Source organism: Emiliania huxleyi, assembly GCF_000372725.1.
Source record: "Emiliania huxleyi CCMP1516 unplaced genomic scaffold EMIHUscaffold_24, whole genome shotgun sequence".
Classification (NCBI taxonomy): Eukaryota; Haptophyta; order Isochrysidales; family Noelaerhabdaceae; genus Emiliania; species Emiliania huxleyi.
The window spans coordinates 797,247-817,999 of NW_005200250.1; the positions used below are offsets into that span (position 1 = coordinate 797,247).

At 68.4% G+C, this 20,753-nt stretch overlaps 6 protein-coding genes across 6 annotated transcripts; 4 read left to right on the forward strand and 2 right to left on the reverse strand.

Annotated features, from left to right (window-relative positions):
• Window positions 1-39: 39 nt before the first annotated feature.
• EMIHUDRAFT_205631 (hypothetical protein) lies at window positions 40-1,609 on the reverse strand (the record flags this gene model as incomplete). The annotated part of the gene is made up of 2 exons (XM_005778917.1): window positions 40-975; window positions 1,598-1,609. The coding sequence occupies 2 exons, from the start codon at window positions 1,607-1,609 to the stop codon at window positions 40-42; spliced, it is 948 nt and encodes a 315-aa protein (XP_005778974.1).
• A 142-nt stretch (window positions 1,610-1,751) lies between these two features.
• Window positions 1,752-2,978, forward strand: EMIHUDRAFT_435099 (hypothetical protein). The gene is made up of 4 exons (XM_005778918.1): window positions 1,752-1,815; window positions 2,004-2,146; window positions 2,304-2,401; window positions 2,532-2,978. The coding sequence occupies exons 1-4, from the start codon at window positions 1,764-1,766 to the stop codon at window positions 2,737-2,739; spliced, it is 501 nt and encodes a 166-aa protein (XP_005778975.1). The 5' UTR covers window positions 1,752-1,763; the 3' UTR covers window positions 2,740-2,978.
• A 116-nt stretch (window positions 2,979-3,094) lies between these two features.
• Window positions 3,095-5,964, forward strand: EMIHUDRAFT_205633 (hypothetical protein; the record flags this gene model as incomplete). Its single annotated transcript, XM_005778919.1, has 6 exons — window positions 3,095-3,490; window positions 3,629-4,009; window positions 4,199-4,507; window positions 4,595-4,740; window positions 4,857-5,355; window positions 5,629-5,964. The coding sequence occupies 6 exons, from the start codon at window positions 3,095-3,097 to the stop codon at window positions 5,962-5,964; spliced, it is 2,067 nt and encodes a 688-aa protein (XP_005778976.1).
• A 2,243-nt stretch (window positions 5,965-8,207) lies between these two features.
• Window positions 8,208-12,650, forward strand: EMIHUDRAFT_100578 (hypothetical protein; the record flags this gene model as incomplete). Its single annotated transcript, XM_005778920.1, has 9 exons — window positions 8,208-10,247; window positions 10,293-10,316; window positions 10,362-10,786; window positions 10,924-10,966; window positions 11,037-11,138; window positions 11,356-11,430; window positions 11,600-12,037; window positions 12,108-12,170; window positions 12,285-12,650. The coding sequence occupies 9 exons, from the start codon at window positions 8,208-8,210 to the stop codon at window positions 12,648-12,650; spliced, it is 3,576 nt and encodes a 1,191-aa protein (XP_005778977.1).
• A 396-nt stretch (window positions 12,651-13,046) lies between these two features.
• On the reverse strand, window positions 13,047-13,745 carry EMIHUDRAFT_100579 (hypothetical protein; the record flags this gene model as incomplete). The annotated part of the gene is made up of 1 exon (XM_005778921.1): window positions 13,047-13,745. The coding sequence occupies one exon, from the start codon at window positions 13,743-13,745 to the stop codon at window positions 13,047-13,049; it is 699 nt and encodes a 232-aa protein (XP_005778978.1).
• A 4,041-nt stretch (window positions 13,746-17,786) lies between these two features.
• On the forward strand, window positions 17,787-19,915 carry EMIHUDRAFT_435100 (hypothetical protein). The gene is made up of 8 exons (XM_005778922.1): window positions 17,787-18,091; window positions 18,165-18,300; window positions 18,376-18,481; window positions 18,612-18,925; window positions 19,000-19,043; window positions 19,119-19,174; window positions 19,401-19,484; window positions 19,531-19,915. The coding sequence occupies exons 1-8, from the start codon at window positions 17,827-17,829 to the stop codon at window positions 19,885-19,887; spliced, it is 1,362 nt and encodes a 453-aa protein (XP_005778979.1). The 5' UTR covers window positions 17,787-17,826; the 3' UTR covers window positions 19,888-19,915.
• Window positions 19,916-20,753: the final 838 nt, after the last annotated feature.

Here is a 20,753-nt window from a genome sequence, read left to right on the forward strand (position 1 = left end):
CGGCGGCGTTTGCCGCTGACCACAGTCGCCGGCTCGCGCTCACGGCCTGACATGCCAGTCAGGCATCTGCTTGCACCGGCCCTCCTGCACTGCCGCACTCCACTTGGCAACCCAGCCGGGCAGCATCTCTGCCGCACGCCGCTTTGGCTTGCGCAAGACCAACACGGGCTGATGCTGCCAGTCCCAATATTCGCCGCCCGGGTGTCTGCTCCGTCCCCAGTCGCCGCGCGGCGCAAAGCCGCGGCGCATCACTCGGCCGGTGCGCCCGTACCAGAGGGTCGGCGTCTCGTTTGCCCGCTCGAGGCCTCCCCTCACCACATGACCGTCCCAAACACGGGCGACGAGCTCAAAGTCGCGGATGAGAAGCGGCAGACGGGTCGGGCCGTAGAGCCGGTGGCCGTTTACGATGGTGGCGTCGGTGTCCGAGGTGGGGACACCGAGCAGCAGCACACCACCGGGCCGCAGCTGGAGCCACACCTCCCGCATCGCAGCCAGGTCGCCGTCGGGGTCAAGGGGGTCGTGATACCGGCCGAGGCCATCATGCTCGATTCCGGAGAAGGAGACGATGAGGTCAAAGGCTGATCCGCGGGAGCAGTAGTGGCTGCACGCCTGGCCTAGCTCCATCGCCATCAGGCGGTCTCCCCGCGCATCGATGCGAGGCGCGTTATAGTCGACCGTCAACACGCGGCGAGCCACGCCGTTGCGAAGGAGTGCCGACTCGAGCCACGGAGAGATGGATGACCACACAGCCGTGCGGGGCTGCGTCGCACCCAACGCGGCCACCTGCGTCAATGCGAGCAGAACGTCCTCGGCCGCGTGTGGGTAGTCGGGCGGTGATACGGACTGGCCCTGCTCCAGCCGGCGATCGAGGGCGGCGAGCAGCGCCTCTGTCCACACAGGCCGCCCGCTATCCCATCCGACGAGGCCGTGTGTCCCCACCGACAACTGCCCGGGGTGCACTGTGGCCCGTTGCACCTTGCCGTCGGAGCGAGGTTGGTGTGGCGTGCTGTTACTGCAAGGCCTCACCGTCGACCGAAGGGATGCCCAGAGGAGCTGGCGGCAGATCTGCTCGTCACTCATCTCTCTCTCTCTCTCTCTCCCATGCTGGGTCGTCAAGCCACCAGAACGGCGGTTTCAGGGGACGCGCGGCCGACTGGTCTGAAGTTGGAGAAAAGTTGTAATTGTGCTCTCTTAAGAAAGAATTTACTTATTAAGAAAACGGACAACCCAAGGGAGGGATGGGAGGACGGCTCTCTTAAAGAAAGAAAGAAAGAAAACAGACAACCCCAGGGAGGGATGGGAGGACGGCACGCCGCCACCACACAGGGAACGGCTCTCTTTGCAAGAGTAGACTGAAGTTGGAGAAAAGTTGTAATTGTGTTTAAAAAGAAAGAAAGAAAACGGACAACCCAAGGGAGGGATGGGAAAAGAAAGAAAGAAAACAGACACGCCAAACGAGGGATGGGACGAGGACAGGGTCCACACCTGCACAGCAGGATTTTGGAAGGACGATCAGGGGGACAGGTGGGGCTCTCCTGCTCCTGACAAGGGTCACGACAGGCTCGCAGCGCGGTGCGCGGTGGACTCCCACATCCACTGGCGGTCTCATCTCAGAGCGACCTGCCTCCAGCTTGTCGCTGGCAGTCTCTCCTACCACAGGCACACTGACACAGGGGTGGCAGGGGCGGCGGCAGGAGCTCTCGGCAAGCAGGGTTTCTTTCTTTCTTGCGCGTGCCTCTACAGCCCCGACTGCATCCGCAACCATGCTGATCACGAAGAAGAACCGCCTCGCGATCCTCTCCTACCTCTTCAAGGGTGTGCACTCGCCCGCCTGGTCGCCCGGCCTCCTCCGCTGCCGCTACCACTGCCGCGGTCCGGCCCTGCTGCAGCGACGCTCGTGCGCTCCACCTTTGCGCGTGCGTCACAGCTGGCAGCTCAGCCCACACGTCCTGCCGCCCGTAGCCCACCGCCTGCCGCTCACACTAGCTGGCCCTCGCTCGCAGAGGGCGTGATCGTCGCCGAGAAGACGACCGGCCACACTGACCGCAATGCCCTCATGCTCCACCCGGACATCATGGGCGTCTCAACCTCATTTTGCGAGGATGGCGCCGTCAAGACGTCGCCGCAGCGCGTGCGCAACCTCGAGGTGCGAGATGGGGAAAGATGTAGGGAGATGTGGGGCGGACTGCGCGCGGTGGGATCCGCGTGAGCCGGGCACATGCAGAGGCACACAGGCGGGGCACACATAGCAGCACACAGACATGCATCTCTCCGCGCGTCTCAAGTCGCGTATCCTTGCTTAGGTGATCAAGCTGATGCAGTCGCTCACCTCGAAGGAGCTCGTCACCGAGCGCTTCGCCTGGAAGCACTACTACTGGTTCCTCAAGGGAGAGGGGCATCGGGGGACCTTGCGGGAAGGAGCTCACCCCCCCACCCCCGGCGGGAGCTTTGGAAAAAGCCCCCCCCCCCCCCCCCTCCGCGCCCGCCGGCTCCTTTCCTCGCCCTATCCACCCCACCCCCGCCTCGCAAAGGTACCTCCACATCCCCGAGGACGTCGTCCCAAACACGCTCAAGAAGTCGACCAAGCCCGCGGCGCCGGAGCGCCCGGGTGGAGACCGCGATGGCGAGCGCGGACCGCCGCGTGGCGACCGCGATGGCTACCGCCGCGGCCCGCCCGGCGGCGAGGGGGGATACCGCGGCTTTGGCCGTGGCGGCGGCGCCCCGCGCCCGCCTGCCTAGGCAGGCGCGTCCGCGTCCGATTCGGGAGTCTTGGCGGAACAACCACCACCCGCTCGAGTGTTTGGTTCTCTCACTAGCCCGCTGCTGTACCGCCCAACGTGGGTGTAGGCCACCCCTTTCGAGGAGTGTGCTGTTCGCTCGTTGGTCGGGCGGGGCCGCGCTTGAGCGTGTTGGGTGGTGTGCGTTTTGTTTGCAGTCTCCCGCTTGAGCACTTGGAGCACTTGGAGTGCGGTCATCGGCCGCACCCCACCCGGGGAGCTAACCACGATCGAAGAAGTAGTCATCCCCTACCGTAAAAGAAGCTGTTGTGAAATTTTGTGGTGCGGTTCGGCCTTGGCAGCGACGGCCGCGCGCGATGGCCGACGGCTACCCGCCCTATCGCTGCCCCGGCCACAACCAGCCGTGCGCGGTGAAAATCACCAACAACGGGGGCCCGAACAACGGCCGGCCATTCTACGCCTGCTCGCAGTCACCGAAGTGTAAGCACTGGTTCCAGTGGGCTGATGAGCGGCACAAGCAGCCGAGAGGCCGCACGCAGGCAGTGGTCATCGGCAGCGACGTCCGCCTCTCTATCGTGCGCGACGGTGGACAGCTGCGGCTCAAGGTGGCCTTCGAGTACGACGAGGGCCTCATCATTCTCTGCCGCGAGTTTCGCGGGTACTACAAACCCGAGCTCTCCGCGTGGCTGCTGCCGATCCAGCACAAGGAAGACGTAGAGCGCCGCCTGGCGCAGCTCAAGGAGACGGGCGCCGTCCGCTCGATCCAATCGGAAGCATCCGCAGCGTCCACGCCGGAGCGGGCGGCGGCGGGGGCGGCGGCGTCCTCTGCCCCGTCAACGCCACAGCGGGCGACGCCGCCGCTCCTCCGCCTGCCACCCACCCTCGCCGAGGGGCTGATGCCGCACCAGCGCGAGGCGGTCGAGTTTGTGGTGGGAAACCGCCTTCGCGGGCTCGTCGCCGACGACATGGGGCTCGGCAAGACTGTGACCGCGATCGGCGTCCTCGCTCACGCGGACGTGTGGCCTGCGCTCGTGCTGTGCCCCTCGAGCGTCAAGTACAACTGGCGAGCCGAGCTGCTGCGCTGGCTCCCAGAGCAGCTCTCGCCCGCAAAGGTGCAGGTGGTGGACAAGGGTGAGGACTCGCTCTCCGCCGACGCGTCGGTGGTCATCGCGACGTATGATGGCGCTCGCGCACGAGCCCAACGCACGGGCGAGCTCAACCGCTTCCGCGCGATCGTCTGCGACGAGTCGCACAACCTCAAGTCGCCAGAGGTGAACACTCCGCCGCCCGCCATGGCACCGTCGCCTCTCTTCCGCCCTCGCACCGCCGCCTCTCTCCCGCCCTCGCACCGCCGCCTCTCTGTCGCCCTCGCACCGCCGCCTCTCTTCCGCCCTCGCACCGCCGCCTCTCTTCCCCGCACCGCCGCTGGCCTCCCACCGGCGCGCCCCCGTGCGTGGCAGGCGCAGCGGACCAGGGCGCTGCTCCCTCTCGTGCGCCGGGCCGTCGCCGCCGTCCTCCTCTCCGGCACTCCGGCGCTCTCTCGCCCGTACGAGCTGTGGACGCAGGCGAGCGCCATCGCGCCGACAGTCTTCCCGCCGGGCGGGCTCGAGGAGTTCGGCAACACGTATTGTGGCGGCCGCGACGACTTCAACAAGTTCTCGGGCGCGACCAACTTGGGCGAGCTCGAGGAGAAGCTGCGGAGGCACGTGATGGTCCGGCGCACCAAGGACGTGATGCTCCGCTCGCTTCCGCCCAAGATCCGGAGCCGAGTGCGCATCGACGGCGAGGGCGGCGAGGGCGGCGAGGGCGGCGAGGGCGGCGAGGGCGGCGAGGGCGGCGAGGGGGGTAGCGAGCAGGCGCGGCTCAAGGAGAAGCTGAACTTGCGGAGGCGGCTCGACCGGTTGCTCGAGACGGTGGGGCACGATGAGGTGGTCGAGTGGGAGGGCGAGCGCTGCTCGAGGGAGCAGCTGCAGAACATTCAGCGGAACATGACGACCGAGCTGTACAGGCTCACCGGCGACGCGAAGCGGGCGCGCTGTCGCCTCCAGAGACCCTTCCGAGGCCCTTCCGACACCCCTCCGTTCTCCTGCAGGCGCGCGCCGTCGCCCACGTGACGAGGTGGCTGGACGAGCACGCCGATGACGAGAAGGTGCTGGTCTTCGCGCACCACGCGCCGATGCTCGACGCGATGCGCGACGCCCTCAAGAGGCGCGGAGTCTTGCTGATGCCTCGTCTCGGAGCCTCCCCTGTGACCTGCTCGGAGCCTTCCCATGATAGGCGCGGGGTCTCGCTGATGCGCATCGACGGCACCACCAGCGCGAAGAAGAGGATGGACCTCGTGCAGGCCTTCCAGGACACACGCGCGCCGGGCTCGCCGCGCGTGGCCCTCCTCTCCATCAACGCGGCCGGGGTTGGCATCACGCTCACCGCCGCCCACCACGTGATCTTTGCGGAGCTCAGCTGGACGCCCGGCGTGCTGGAGCAGTGCGTCGACCGAGTCCACCGGCTCGGGCAGAGGGCGGCCTCCGTCGAGATCGCCTACCTCGTCTACGGCCCCTTCGACGACGAGATGTGGTTCAGGCTCAAGGCAAAGCAGCGCGTGCTCGACGAGAGCGGCGTCGGAGCGCAGCAGCACGCGGGACTCCAGCCGTCGCCGCCCGCCGCGAGGCCGTCTTCCACGCCTGCCCCCGACCTCTCGCTTGCCGCTGCCACTGCCAGCGGCGGCGGCGCCTCCAGCGCGCGCGCACCGTTCAGCGGCGCAGGGAACCGGCTCGGCGGCGGCGGCGGCGGCGGCGGCAGCAGCGGCGGCGGCAGCGGCAGCGGCGGTGGCAGCAGTGGCGCGGCGTGCTACCGCAACAACCCGGCGCACCTCCAGCGGCACTCCCACCAGACGGTAGACTTGACGGAGGAGGACACAGTGACGGCGGACAAGCGGCAACGTCTCGACGACGGCCGCAGTGGAGCGGGCGTGGGCGCCTCGAACCGCGGTGAGAGCAGCAGCAGCGGAGCGGTCGGCTTGGATTTGTCGGGCGACGGCGACGCGCTGCTGGCTAATGGTGCCTCTGTGCGCATTCACGGCCTCGTCAATACCGGCGTGAAGTACAATGGGCGTCGCGGCGAGGTGGTGGAGTTCATCCGCGACAGAGGGCGGTACCTCGTCCGCGTTCGCAAGGGTGAGGAGACGGAGGAGGTCTCGCTCAAGCGCGAGAACCTCACAGCGAGGTGAGGGGCTTGGGCAGGCCTGTACATTTGTACATTTCATGTGCCGCAATTGGGTGTGAGTTCGCCGACTTTCTTCAAACATGCCCGCAGCCTTAGTTCGGCTGCTTATGTATGTATCGAAGGTGAAGAACAGCCAGGCTCGGACTGGACACCAACGCGGTACGGCCGACTACACGGTGAGCCATACGGACCTTGCAGTACGTCAGGGGCGGGGAACCCGCAATTTGAAATGCTCCGGCATCTCAAATTGCCCGATACGATCTCCATTTTAATTGAGATTGCCTCGAGCATCCCAAGATGCATGAAGCAATTCAGGATGCGCGCGCATCCTACGCACGAGCGACACACAGACACAAACAGGCTCACACACAGCCAGCTGGCTGCCACACACCCTGAGTTGGCGTACACATAACTCAGGGCCACATCCTCCCTGTCGCCCCCCCCAGCACTCCAAGGTGCCAAGAGAACAAACAAGGGCACAACAAACAACAGACGACAGCAAGTAACATGCGGAGACTAGAGCAGGCTTGTGGCTTGCTCAACCTCTAGCAATCTAGCCAGCCGCAAGGCCGGACAAGACCGGGTGCGGGGTCGTGTGAGGTGTCTATGGACGCCCTGCTCACAGGCTAGCGGCCTACCGCTAGCCCTAACTCGCACTCATGGGTGACGACAGTTCATTGCACATTGGATGAGTGGTTGCGAGCAGAGGCGCGTGTGCTGAATCTAGATCGCACGCCGTGGCATATGTCAGCTAGAAGTTTGCCAGTAGAGCGATCCTGGTACACACAGGGATTTTAATCTCGGCGTTTTTCTTTCTTTCATCGGCCTGGGAGAGGTTGAGCCGTCGCCGTTCTGAGTCGCCTACGCGCCGCAACAGGGAGAGGCAAGACCGTCGCGATGACTCGCGCGACCGCCGCCGCGACAGCGGCCACAGCAGCCGCCACAGAGACCACTCGCGCGATCGCCGCCGCGACAGCGACCGCGGCCGCGGCCACAGAGACCGCGGCGGCGACAGTGAACTTAGCAGAGGCAGAGGCCGCTCGCGTTCGCGCTCGCGCGACCGACGCCGTGATGCCGACGCCGCGATGCCGCCGCCGCCACCACGCGACCGCGGCGATTATCATGGCCGCCCCGAGCGCACATCGAGCCTCTCTGCACGCATTGCGGATGACGAGCCGCCGACGGTGTGCGTCTCTGCCCCCTCTACGTTGCGAGATTGTCCTCAAGCAGCGCAGTACAGCTTCTCCGCCAGCGAGAGTGCATGTTTGATGGCAATTAGTCACCGTGAACAAGTGGTTGAGACGCAGCAGCAGCACGGTGCCGAGGTCAACCTGCAGAACAGCGACGGCGACACCGCGCTGATGCACGCTGCCACCAAAGGCCACGAGCGGGTGGTCGAGCTGCTGCTCCAGCGTGGCGCGGAGATCAACGAGCAGAACAGCGCCGGCAGCACCGCGCTGATAGGCTCCGCCTTCGACGGCCACGAGCGAGTCGTCGACATGCTGCTTCAGCACAGCGCGGGGGTCGACATGCAGGATAGCGACGGCGACACCGCGCTGATGGGCGCCGCCCACTACGGCCACGAGCGGGTGGTCGAGCTGCTGCTGCGGCGCGGCGCGGATCCCAACCTGCAGAAGAGCGACGGCTGGACCGCGCTGATGCACGCCGCCGACAAGGGCCACGAGCGGGTGGTAGAGCTGCTGCTGCAACACGGCGCGGACGCCAACCTGCAGAGGAGCAGCGGCGGCACCGCGCTGATGAACGCCGCTGGCAACGGCCACGACCGGGTGATCGAGCTGCTGCTGCAGCGCGGCGCGGAGATCGACGTGCAGAAGAGCGACGGCGTCACCGCGCTGATGGTCGCCGCCACCACCGGCCACAAACAAGTGGTCAATCTGCTGCTTCGGCACGGCGCGGAGATCAACAAGCAGAACAGCAGCGGCGACACCGCACTGATAGGCGCCGCCTGGGAGGGCCACGAGCGGGTGGTCGAGCTGCTGATTCAGCGCGGCGCAGAGGTCAATTTGCGGAACAGCTACGGCGACACCGAGCTGATGCTCGCCGCCAACAACGTTCTGGGCCACCCCGCCATCGCCGCTTGCTTCCTGCCGGCTCGCCCCGATATGCAACCGCGGTGTCTGTTGCAGTAAGTACCTCGATTTCTTTTTCCACCGAAAGCAGCCGGTTCAGGCGCCATTTGGCGTGGTCGTTGCCCGGGGGTTGGAGAAGGGCTGCGCACCTAAGTTGATGAGCGACGAGCTCGCCCCGAAGCAGCGCGTGATCATTCGCGGTCTCACCGCCGAGCACTTCAACGGGCTCGAGGGCCGACTTCTCCGCTTCGACGACAAGCTCGGGCGGTGGAAAGTGCGCGTCGGCGCAGTGGCCGGCGAGGAGAGACTCACGCTCGCCCTGAAGCGCGAGAACCTGGAGCGGCTTGGCGGCGGCGGCGCCAGCAGTGGCGGCGACGCGAGCAGCAGCGGTTGCAGCGGCGGCGGCGCCAGCAGCAGCGGTGCAGAAAGTAGCGCTCGCGGCGGGAGCGGCAGTGGCGGCGGCGGCACCAACAGTTGCGGCGGGAGCGGCGGCGGGAGCGGCGGCGGGAGCGGCGATTGCAGAAGTGGCGGCGGCGGCAGTGGCAGCTCGGGCGTGCACGACGGCAGCGGGAGCGCCGAGTCGGGCGGCGGCAGCGGTGCTTTGGCGGCGGTGGCGGAGGGGGCGGGCGGGGCGGCGGTGGAGGAGGGGGGCGGCTTGGCGGAGGAGGCGGTCACGGGCGGCTTGGCGGAGGAGTCGGGCGGCTTGGCGGCGGTGGAGGAGGGGAGCGGCTCTGCGGTGGAGGGAGCGGCGGCGTGCGCCCGGGCGGTCGCCGCTGCGTCTGAGGCGGGCGACGGCAGCCCGGCTGCTGATCCCAAGCGGCTGCAACGAACGATCGGCGGCGGCGGCGGCGGCAGTAGCAGCTCGGGCACGCCCGAGTCTGGCGGGGGCAGCGCTTTGGCTGGGGCGGTGGAGGAGGGGTTCGGCTTGGCGGAGGCGGTCGCTGCGGCGGGCGAGCTCTCAAGCGGTGGCGCGGCTGCTGGCTCATCTGACTCATCGGGCTCGCAGCACCCCCGCGCCCCCGCGCTTCCGCCGGGGTGGAGCAAGATCACCGACTACGGCAAGGTCAAGGGCTACCGCGGGCCGGCCGGCGAGCGCGTCACTACGAGGAAGGAGGCGTGGCGCCGGCACGAGGCGGCGGCGGAGGAGGCGGGCACGGAGGCGGGTGCGGAGGCGGAGGCGGAGGCGGAGGCGGAGGCGGAGGCGGAGGCGGAGGCGGAGGCGGAGGCGGCGGCGCCTACCGAGGCCGTGATGGCCGAGGGTGCGGGCCTGCGATTGCACCTCTCCAGCAGCAGCAGCACCGGCTACAAGGGAGTGTCGCAGGTTGCCTCTGGCCGCTTCCAAGCGTGCCACTGGGTGCACGGAAGGTGTGACTGCCTCGGAACCTTCGACACGGCGGTGGAGGCGGCGGTGGCGTATGCGCGGGCGGCCGGCGAGTACCAGCCTCCTGCTCATCCTCCTCCGACAGTGGCGACAGAGGCGGAGGGGCTGCGGCTGCACCTCTCGAGCAGCAGCAGCACCGGCTACAAGAGCGTGGGCAAGCTGCCCTCTGGCCGCTACCGGGCGGAGCACTACGTGGACGGACGGCGTGACTCCCTCGGCTGCTTCGACACGGCGGTGGAGGCGGCGGCGGCGTACGCGCGGGCGGCCGGCGCTGCGCCTGAGACTGGCGAGGGCGGTTTGTATGCCAAGCGGCAGCGCACGAGCAGCAGCGGCGGCGGCGGCAGCAGTAGCTCGGATGGGGTGACGGAGGAGGCGCCTGCCGAGGCGGTGGCGGAGGAGGCGGGGGGCATGCGCTTGCACCTCTCCAGCAGCAGTGCCACTGGGTACAAAGGCGTCTACAAAGGCGACGCCACCGGATACAAAGGCCGCTTCCTTGTGAAGCACTACGTGGACGGAAGGTGTGACTGCCTCGGCGCCTTCGACTCGGCGGTGGAGGCGGCGGTGGCGTACGCGCGGGCGGTCGCGGAGGCGTCTCGAGCTTCCGCCCGCCCGGCCAGCGCTGCGTGTGATGAGGCGGACGACGGCAGCGGCCCAGCCCCGGAGGCCAAGCGGCAGCGCACGGCCCCCGCCGCCGTGCCCACGTGCCTCTCCGACTTCCCGCCGCACGGGTGCGAGGTGCTGATCGCGCGCCGCGACGGAGAGCCCCTCTACTGCGGCGTCGTCGGCCACACGGCGGACAGCCTGCTGCTGGTCCATGTGCCCGAGTACTGGTGACTTGAACTCCTCGGTCATATTGACTAGGCGGACAGCCTGCTGCTGGTCGATGTGCCCGAGGACTGGCGACTTGAACTCCTCGGTCACATTGACTAGGCGGACAGCCTGCTGCTGGTCGATGTGCCCGGCGAGGCGGGCCCCGTTGCCAGGTCCGTCCACGGGCTACGGACCGGGCTGGGCGCAGCAGAGACGCGGCCGCTCGTCCGCCCTCTCGCGCACCTCCCGAGCCGCCCTCTCGCGGCGCAGGTCGCTGCAGCCGACCCGCACGCGATGCTTGCGCCGCCGCCGCCGCCTCCACGGCAAGGCGGCGGCGGCAGCAGCGGCGGCGGCGGCGGCGGCGGCGGCAGCAGTGGCGGCGGCAGCAGCAGTGGCGGCGGCGGTGCCTGCAGAAGAGATGGCGGTGCCGCTGCATGCAGCTACCTGCCACCGTCGGCCGCCTCGGCACGGCTAGGGTACGAGGACGTCAACGAGTCTGGTAACTTCGTGCTGTCTGCGTGCGGCACGCGGCGGGTGGCAGTGAGGTACGCACGAGAGTCAGTGCTCCACGGCTCGTGCCCCTTCGCTCATGCATTCATTGCTTTGTTCATTCATTCATTCATTCATGGACAGGTAGCCAGCATTCGTTCCTTCTGTCATTGATCCATCCATGAATGGACAGGTACGCACCGCACGAGGCGCTCTCCGCAGAGCTGGCGGAGCGGGTGCGGGCTGAGCACGGCCTTGGCTGCGCCTTGCCGGAACCTTCTCGGAACTTTCCGTGGATCCCCGTAGGTGGTGGAGTACGGCAAGCTGCGCGCGTTCGAGACGAGCGACGGGCGCGGCTGGGGTTTGTGCTGCGCGCGGCGTCTGCGCCGAGGCGACGTCGTCGTCGAGGTCCGAATCTCGGCTAGATCTCGGCTAGATCTCGGCTAGATCTGGGCTGCATCCCGGCTGCCCCTCGGCTGAGTCGTCTCACACTTCCACCTCCTTCGCTGTCGAGGCGATCGGCCGCTGCCTGAGCGAGGAGGAGTACGAGGCGGCTCACCGGACAGAGTTGCGTCGGAGACAGTGCGGACAGTCCGCGTTGGACGAGTCATGCGTGCCTCCTCAGGCGGTCGACCAGACGGAGTACGTCGTCTCGTTCGACGACGAGACGCTCGAGCGCAAGCGGGCGGCGGGGGACGACGTGCTCTACATCGACGCGCGGCAGCAGGGCAGCAACGATGCGGCTCGCAAACGGCTCCTCGACGACGGCGGGTGACGTGCGAGCCTCACGACTGATAGGCAACATGATGCGGCTCGCAAACGATTCGGCGCAGCCGAACCTGAAGCTCCTCTACTGGCCTCCGCCGCAGCGGGGCGGGCTGCCCCGCCGCGCCTTCCTCGTCGCCACCGCCGACGTCCCCGCCTACGCCGAGCTGACTTGGTCGTACGGACAGCACTACCCCCGCCCGTGGCTGCCGGGCCGAGGGCCGGGCCGAGGCGACGGCAAGGCGCGCGCGATGCCGCCGGCCGTGGGCGTGGCCGAGGGCGTGGCCGAGGAGGCGGAGGGCTTGCGGCTGCACCTCTCCAGCAGCAACGCCACTGGGTACAGGGGCGTGTATGAGTACTCCACTGGCCGCTTCCAAGCGCAGCACTACGTGGACGGACGGCGTGACTCCCTCGGCTGCTTCGACACGGCGGTGGAGGCGGCGGCGGCGTACGCGCGGGCGGCCGCGGCGCCGGCAGACTCGTCCTGGTCCAGCGGCGGCTCTTCGGCGGCCGAGCCATCGACGTCTGCGGCAGAGTTCGAGGTAGGCCGCGCCGGAGTCCGCCCCGGCTGAGGATGCGTCCACGACGCGTCCGCGGCCGTGCCTCTCGCAGGTGGATCGCATCCTGTCGGAGAGGCGGAGGGCGGGCGCCCCAGAGTACCTCGTCGCGTGGAAGGTGACCTCGAAGGGCGCAGCCGCCACGGGGGGGAGGGGGAGGGGGAGGGGGGGGGGGTAGGGGGCGATTGCCGTGCGGACGGCGTCTCACGCCTCCTCCTCCTCCCGCGAGCAGGCGGGCCAGCCGACGTGGGAGCCGGCGTCCAACCTGGCGGACGAGGACGGCACGGTCTGCGCGGCGCTCCTCTCGTGGCAGGCGGGGGAGGCGGCCGCCAGTTCGCCGCCGTACGCAGAGGTGCCGCCGCAGCAACCAGACGGCCCGCCGCCGCTCGGCATGCCTCCGGTCGTGCGGGCCCTCGAGGGCGTCGGGCTGCAGGTGTACGCGGGCGTGTTTGAGGACCTGGGCTACGACGACTTGCGGTACCTCCTCGGGATGGACGCGGCGGAGCGGGCCCAGGTCGCCGAGAGCGTTGCGATGAAGCGCGGGCACGCCGAGAAGTTTGCCCGGTGGGGCTTCTCCATCCCAATCGCAGACGCGTAGTCGGGAGCTGAACTTGTTCTCGCGCGGGCCCCTAGACTTAAACTAGACCCCAGTCCCCAGAGGCTAGAAGGGAGTGTACCCCGCCGTACGTACGGGCGAGACACGTTACGTGGTCGCGTGGTCGCGGGAGACGCAGAGGCGCGTGCGCGTTGTGACGTTCTGTTGTGCGCAACCTCCGGTCTTGACCGGAACCACTCGGCGCGGCTCGCTGTGATCTCACTCGCTGTGACTTGTGACGACTAATCGTAAAGCACGGATCTCGCCTTTTGATTTTCACATACTAGATATATCCCTCTCTGTAGACTCTGTGTCGACTCTGAGTACTGACGGACCTCCACGCTCCACGCAATCATGGCCACAAGCCTTCCGTACCGCTTTCGCTCTCGGCGTTCATCGCTACCCCGCGATCCGCGCCGCACCCACCGCCGCGTCGAAGCCGCCGTCGCCTCCGCCGCGCCGCTGCTTCGCCGCACGGTAGCTCTCGAGCACCGCCTCGCGCTGCCGAGCGAGCGCGTCGGCGGCCGCAGTCTTGTGGGGCGACTTGCGCGCGAGCACGCCCTTGATCTGGAGCTCGGGCGGCGCGGCGTTGGTCTCGCCGAAGCGAGGGAGCCTCGCCGCGACCTCCGCCTTCGGCTTCCGCGGCTTGACGGGCGCGTGCGGCTCCTGCGGCGGCCCTCTCTCGTTTGCCGCCTCGCCGCCGCCCTCCTCTTCTTGGCGCCGCCTCTTCTTCTTGGCGGGAGGCTTCGGCGCGGGGCCGTGCTGCGCGCCGCCTCGCTCACTGCCGCTCGCCGCCCCCGCCTCCGCCTGCTGCGCCTGCGCCTGCTGCTGCGCCTGCTGCCTTTGCTTCTTGGACGGCCTCCGCTCGCCCGTGTCCTCGATGTGGCGCGGCCGCCGCTCGGCCGACGCGCCCTGCTGCACGAGCTGCACCGCGTGCATCATCTGCCGCATCTTGCGCGGCACCTGCGTGTCCCACGACGCCTTGAAGGGAACGACGTCCTTGGTATCAACGCGGTACGCATTCTCGAGCAGCGCGCCGCTCATGTTCTTCTCGCGCTTGCGGCTCGCGAGCGAGCGGGACTTGGCGTGGCGGCCCATGGCGATGCTGCGCAGGGATGGGTGCGAGGAGCGGGGAGCGAGCGCAAACGAGAGAGAGAGAGTTGCGACGCGTGAGGCGACGAGCCAGCGCGCTGGAGGCTGTGCGGAAAAGAATGAAGGCGAGAACACAAAAGAGACAAAAAGAAAAAAACCGGGGCAGAAGGGAACCATGACGCAAGGGCGGTCGCACCTCGCGGTGTTGCGAGGCGACGAAGCAGCGGTGCGTTCGTGGCTCGAGAGAGGCGGGCGAGCAAACACCACACACAAGTACGGCGAGGTGACCGGATATACCCTGCTGATGGACGCTGCCGGCCAGGGCCACGAGCGGGTGGCCGAGTTACTATTGCAGCACGGCGCTCAAGTCAACCTGCAGAGCAGCGAAGGCGACACCGCGCTGATGCTCGCCGCCCAGGGGGGGCACGAGCGGGTGGTCGAGCTGATGCTGCGGCGCGGCGCGGAGATCAACGTGCAGGGCAGCAATGGCCGCACTGCGCTGATGGCCGCCGCCACCAGCGGCCACGAGCGGGTGGTTGAGCCGCTGCTTCAGCGCGGCGCGGAGATCAACGTGCAGGACAGCAATGGCGACACCGCGCTGGTGCTCGCCGCCATCGGCGGCCACGAGCGGGTGGTCGGGCTGATGCTGCAGCGCGGCGCTGGCGCCGAGGTCAACATGCAGAGCCGCGAAGGTCGCACCGCGCTGATGGTCGCCGCTAGCAAGGGCCGCGACCGAGTCGTCGAGCTGCTGCTGCAGCACAGTGCTGAGGTCAACCTGCAGGACGGCCACGGCGGCACCGCGCTGATGGACGCCGCCGGCTACGGCAACGAGCGGGTGGTCGAGCTGCTGCTGCAGCGTGGGGCTGAGATCAACGTGCAGGACAGCAATGGCGACACCGCGCTGATGCTCGCCGCCCAGGAGGGCCACGAACGGGTGGTTGAGCTGCTGCTGCGGAGCGGCGCTGAGGTCAACATGCAGGACAGCGACGGCTACACCGCGCTGATGTGTGCCGCGGAGAACGGCCGCGAGCTGGTGGTGGAGCTGTTGCTGCAGCATGGCGCTGAGCTCAGCCTGCAGAGGAGCAACGGCGGCACCGCGTTGATGGCCGCCGCCGGCCAAGGCCACGAACGGGTGGTTGAGCTGCTGCTGCAGCGCGGCGCGGAGATCAACAAGCAGAAGAGCGACGGCTTCACCGCGCTGATGCTCGCCGCCATCGACGGCCACGAGCGGGTGGTCGAGCTGCTGCTTCAGCGCGGCGCGGAGATCAACAAGCAGGACGGCAAAGGCCACACCGCGCTGAGGCTCGCCGCCGCCAGGCTCGCCACCGCCAGCGGTCACGAGCGGGCGATCGAGCTGCTGCTTCAGCACGGCGCGGATGTCAACCTGCAGGACAGCCACGGCCTCACCGCGCTGATGTTCGCCGCCCAGGAGGGCCACGAGCGGGTGGTCGAGAAGCTGCTGCAGCGCGGCGCGGAGGTGTGCGAGCAGGACAGCATCGGCCGCACTGCGCTGATGGGCGCCGCCCGCAGTGGCCACGAGCGGATGGTCGAGCTGCTGCTGCGGCGTGGCGCGGAGATCAACGAGCAGGGCAGCAACGGCTGGACCGCGCTGATGGGCGCCGCCAACTACGGCCACGAGCGGGTGGTCGAGCTGATGCTTCAGCGTGGGGCGGAGATCAACCTGCAGGACAGCAGAGGCACCACCGCGCTGATGGTCGCCGCCCAGGAGGGCCACGAGCGGGTGGTCGAGCTGCTGCTTCAGCGCGGCGCGGATGTCAACCTGCAGGACAGCATCGGCCTCACCGCGCTGATGACCGCCGCTGGCAACGGCCACGAGCGAGTGGTCGAGCTGCTGCTTCGGCGCGGCGCGGAGGTCAACGTGCAGCAGAGCGACGGCTTCACCGCGCTGATGGGCGCCGCCGCCACCGGCCACCTCCCCGTCGTGCTCTGCCTGCTGCAGGCTGGCGCGGATACGAAGGCTCGCCATGCGGACGGCTGGTCCGCGCTGCAGCTCGCCAAGAAGGAAGAGGCCAAGCCTGCGACTGCCGAGGCCGCCAGTGCTCCTCCAAAGGACCACGCCGGGTGCGTGCGCGCTCTCACAGCAGCAATGAGAGAGGCGGAGGCGGCGGAGAAGGCTGCAGAGAAGGCGCTCGAGGTCAAGGGGCGGCGCGAGCAGCGCGAGCGGGAGGCGGAGGCGGCGGCGCGAGAGCGCGAGCAGACGGCATGCAGGCGGGAGGCAGAGCTGGCGGCGGACGAGGCGCGGCGGGCGGCGAACGCGGCGGCGCTGGAGGAGCAGAGGCGAGCCATTGCGGCGGAGGCAGAGGCGAAGCTGGCCGCTGAGCGCGCGGCAGCAGAGGAGACGCTGCGGGCGAGAGAGGCGGAGAAGCTTGCGGCTGAGGAAGAGCGGCGAGAGGAGCAGCGGGCGGTCTGTGCGACCGCCTAAGATACGTCCGAAAATTCCTTTTTTGCACGACACTGCTAATGCCAGTGCGCGCCAGCTTAAGAATTTTTCTTTTTTGCACACGTCGTCTGCGCCTTTTCTGTCGTGTGAATCGTAATCCTGTGATTTCGGGGCCCGGGGTTGGGATCCTCTGCGGCCGGGTTCAGAAAACACGCCGGCGTGGGGAACCTCCAGCCAGAGGCCGCCAGGGCCTGTGGAGCGCGAGGGTTGCTGAGCGACGGGAGCTGTCTCCTCGTTGGCGAGTAGTCGAGACGATTATGGTCCAGGCCGTCCTCTGCATCGACGTCTCTCAGCGGGTCGCGGTCGACGCCAGCGGCCGCCGCGCGCCTCGCGGAGAGGGTGCGCTCATTCTGGCCGCCGGCAAGCTCTCCTTCTTTCCGCGTCCCAGTGAGGATGGCTTTGACGCAGAGCCGTGGGTCATCGATCTGCAGCAGCGCACCCTTGCGTGGTCGAGCCACGGCGAGCTGGCGGTGCTGAGCTCAGGAGCCGAGGACGTTGGCTACACGGCTCTGAGCATGCGCGGTACGGCTGCTGAGTTCCACGAGCTCGCAAGGCTGCTCGGGCTGCCGCCGCCGCCGCCCGAGCCGCCCGCCGACCCAGCCGCGGCCCGGCGCGCGGCTGCGATCGCCTCCACGATTGAAGACGGCGGCGCGAGGGCGGCGCTAGCCGTGCGCGACGGCGCCGGGCGGCTCACGTCTGGCCTCGAGCGCGCGCTCGCCGCCTTCAAGGAGGAGGTGGAGCCGCGCTCGCAGCCGACGGCGGTCTCGCGCTCGACCGAGCAGCTCGTGCAGTCTGCGCGCGCCGCGGCTTGCGTCGCGGAGGACCTCACGCGCGCCGTCGGCGCGGGCGTGTCGGTTGTGGCGTCGGCCGTCGGGGCGGAGGCTGGCGCAGCGCTGCGCAGGGCTGCGGCTAGATTGAGCCCACAGGCTGACACGGACCCAAGATCACGCACACGGCAGTCGAGAGCAGACAGACAGCGACGTCCGACGGCAGTCGGGAGGCAACACTGGCGGTGCTCACGCCAAGCCGAGGCCCGAGCCCCGAATCGCTTGGGCGGCGGCACCCCAGCGTAGAGGGCGTGGAGTAGCGCTCCAATTGGTAAGTTTGAATTCCCTTAGGCGGCGAGCGGTCACCCGACCCGCGAGGCGCTGCTCGCGGTCGGGGGAGCGACGCTGAGCGCTGCGTCGGAGGTGGTGGACGCGATCTACTCGGCGGCGGGCGAGGTGGCGAGCGGCGGCGCCGCGGCCGCGTCGGGCGCCATCCGACATGTCCACGGGGAGGACGCCGGGCGAGATCTAGCCGAGATCTGGGCGAGATCTGGCCGAGATATGACACGGGGAGGACGGCGGGCGAGATCTAGCCGAGATCTTCTGCTCCCCTGCTGCTCCCAAACTGCTTCCCTGCTGCTCCCCTGCTGCTCCCAAACTGCTTCCCTGCTGCTCCCCTGCTGCTCCCAAACTGCTTCCCTGCTGCTCCCCTGCTGCTCCCAAACTGCTCCCCTGCTGCAGGCGGGTGGCGGGCGAGGGGCTCGGCGCGGTCTCCTCCGCCGCCGCGGCGGCGAGGAACCTCTCCCTCCTCCGGAGCCGCGGTGCGCTTCTCAGAAGCACCGCCACCGGCGCCGCACGGATGTGCAGTGGCAGTGGCACCGGCGACGGCGGAGAGGACGCAGGACACGTCTCTCGGCTGCAGCAGCAGCAGCACTCTGCGCCGGGCAGCGAGGAGGAGGAGGAGGCGGAGGAGGAGGCGGCGGCAGAGGAGGCGGCGGCTTCGTCTGAGGAGGCGCCGGCATGCGAGGAGGAGGAGGAGGCGGCAGAGGAGGCGCCGGCATGCGAGGAGGCGGACCCGCTCTGCAGTCTCGCCCTCTCCTCGCCCGTCCCGCGCCCTGCCGGAGGCGTGCATCGGCTCGACGCGCGCGCGGACATGTCCAGAACACGTCCACGACATGTCCACGACATGTCCCGGAGGCGTGCCGCGGCTCGACGCGACCAGCTGGCCGCGGGACCCTGCCCTGGCGGCGGCGCAGTTTGACGCACTGCGGCGGCGCAGGCAGCCGGTGGTGCTGTCGGGCTGCGTGGGGCACTGGCCGGCGCTGCGCTGCTGGTCGCACGCAACTAGTACGCGCGCGCAACACGTCAAGTAGAAGACTCCGTCAGTGTCGACGTCGTTGTTGATCAGGTCGCACGCCTACTTGCGCAAAGCCCTCGGGGACAAGCTCGTGCACGTGGCGTGCACGCCCGACGGGCTCGGCGACGCCGTCACACGCACGGCCTCCGGCGAGCAGGACCTCAGCCCCTTTGAGCTTCGCCCTGAGAGCTACCACTGAAGCGCTAACCCCAGCCCAACCAACACCAGCCCCTCCCCATCAGCCCCCCCCCCCCCCCCCCCCAAGCCCCGGCCCTGCCGGCGAGCAGGTCTTCGTCAAGCCGCACGAGGCGGAGATGCCCTTCTCCGCATTCGTCGACCTGATCGAGACTCCCCTCCAGCCGGCGACCCGAGGCGGCGGCGGCGCTGACGGACGCAGCGGCGGCGCTGACGGTCGCAGCGGCGGCGCTGAAGGTGACAGCGGCGGCGAAGAGGGCGGCAGCGACGGCTCGTGGAGAGGCGGAGGAGGCGGCGGCGCGGGGGGAGGCGGCTGCGGCGCGACGGGCGACCGTCGCGCGGGGCGGCCGGTGGTATACGCCTCGCACCAGAACTCGAGCTTGCGTACCGAGTTCGAGCCGCTCTGGCGCGGCATCGACTTGCCGCAGGGTGTGTGGGTGCGACACGGCGTCTGGATTTGTCCAGCGGTCGTGTCTTTAGGCGCGACGTCGACTTGTCTCTGGCGTGGGCCGACGCAGCCTTTGGTGGACCGCCCGCCCCGCAACCAAGTCTTGGATGGGCGAGATCACGCGAGATCACGCGAGATCGACCGAGATTAGGTGCCCCGCCCGCCGCGACCAACTTTTGGATGGGCGAGGACGCGGCGCGCACCACGGTGCGCGCCGACTTGCGAGACGAGGCTGCGTGTCTTGATTGCCGAATGACACTGACGGGTGATGCCGCCCTCAGGTGCACGCCAATGAGTAGTTCATTCGTTGATAATTAATACTTACCTGGTAATAATTAATCCATCCGTCCTCAGGTGCACGCCAATCAGTAGTTGTCTACCTTTCTAATTAATAATCCATCCTTGAGTTAATAATTCAGCCATCCTCGCTCAGGTGCACGCCGACTTGTTCGACAACTTGTACGTGGTGGTCCGCGGCAGGAAGCGCTTCGCGCTGCTGCCGCCGCAGGAGGGGCTAGTTCATGGCCAATGCTCCAATGATGCATGCCCTGCTTAGCTGTGAGCTGCTGCCGCCGCAGGAGGGGCGCGCGCTGCGTCGCCGGCCGTACCCGGCCGCAACGTACCGCGAGGGCGCCGCCGAGGGCACAGCGACCGATAGGACGGCGGCCGCGGCCGGGCGGGGCGTGCTGCGGGCGGAGCTCGACGAGCCCACCTCGGAGGAGATGTGGTCCGCCGTCGACCTCGAGGACGAGGGGAGCGCCGCCGAGGTGCGGCCGCTGCGCGTCGAGGTGTCCGCCGGCGAGCTGCTCTACCTGCCGGCGCTGTGGTGGCACGCCGTCTCGCAGCGCGCAGACGGGCCGCGCGAGTCAACGATCGCAGTCAACTACTGGTATGAGCCTCAAGGATCGTCGGAGACGTGAGCAAGAAAAAAACAGCTTCTTTTTTCTGAACTCGAAAACCTTTTTTGAGAGCTTTCGAGCTTCGTTGTTAATAATACAAGAAACGGATGGTCCCTTGTCGCAGTCCCCACACTACCGAAGACACCGAAGTTGGAGCGCATTCGCATTTTTGCGATCCCGCGCGTGTACGAGTGCGGAGTGGCCGGCGGGCGACGTGGGCGGAAGCGCCGACATAGAGCTGGCTTTCGGGCCCGGTGCTTTTCTGTGAATACCACAGGTTGAAGAAACGGCCGAGAACTTTCTTCGCGGACAACCGAAGCATGGCGATGGCCGAAGAGCAGCTCGCCACCCTCTCCGCCGCTGCACCGGCGTGGAGGGAGTCGTCGGCGGCTGAGGTCGCTCCTCTCACTCTCTCCTCTCCTCTCTCTCCTCTCACTCTCTCTCCTCTCCTCTCTCTCCTCTCTCTCTCCTCTCCTCTCTCTCCTCTCACTCGCTCCTCTCCTGTACAGCGCGTCGCTCTCGCAGCCGAGGTGCTCTCCAAGGTCCACGAGGACGAGTGGTCGCGCGCAGGCGACTGGGTCGCGCGCGAGACCGAGCTGAACCTCATCGCGGCGGCCGACCGGGCGGTGCCGGGCGCGACTGTGCGCTTTGTCTTTGGCAGCATCCTGAGTGACTGGCTCAAGACCTACATTGCGGCAACCTCTGGCCGCGAGTCGCTCGCTCGGATGGAGGAGGACGCCGCCGACGGCTCCTCGCGGTACGGGCCCATCGGTCTGGGGCCCGGCGCTCCCGGCTGCGTCGCCGAGCTGTGGGCCGACCCGGCGGGCGCGGTGCGCGAGGCAACGCCGCCGCAGCCGCCGCCGCAGCCGCTGCAGCGGCAGCCGTCG

Excerpts from the sequence above, each read along its gene's own strand:
- EMIHUDRAFT_435099 (XM_005778918.1), top strand. The coding sequence starts at position 1,764 with ATGCTGATCACGAAGAAGAACCGCCTCGCGATCCTCTCCTACCTCTTC. Across the intron at positions 1,816-2,003 it reads CCTCTCCTACCTCTTCAAGG|AGGGCGTGATCGTCGCCGAG; the intron begins GTGTGCACTCGC and ends CCTCGCTCGCAG. Across the intron at positions 2,402-2,531 it reads CTCAAGGGAGAGGGGCATCG|GTACCTCCACATCCCCGAGG; the intron begins GGGGACCTTGCG and ends CGCCTCGCAAAG.
- EMIHUDRAFT_435100 (XM_005778922.1), top strand. The coding sequence starts at position 17,827 with ATGTGCAGTGGCAGTGGCACCGGCGACGGCGGAGAGGACGCAGGACAC. Across the intron at positions 18,482-18,611 it reads GCACGGCCTCCGGCGAGCAG|GTCTTCGTCAAGCCGCACGA; the intron begins GACCTCAGCCCC and ends GCCGGCGAGCAG. Across the intron at positions 18,926-18,999 it reads ACCGAGTTCGAGCCGCTCTG|GCGCGACGTCGACTTGTCTC; the intron begins GCGCGGCATCGA and ends TCGTGTCTTTAG.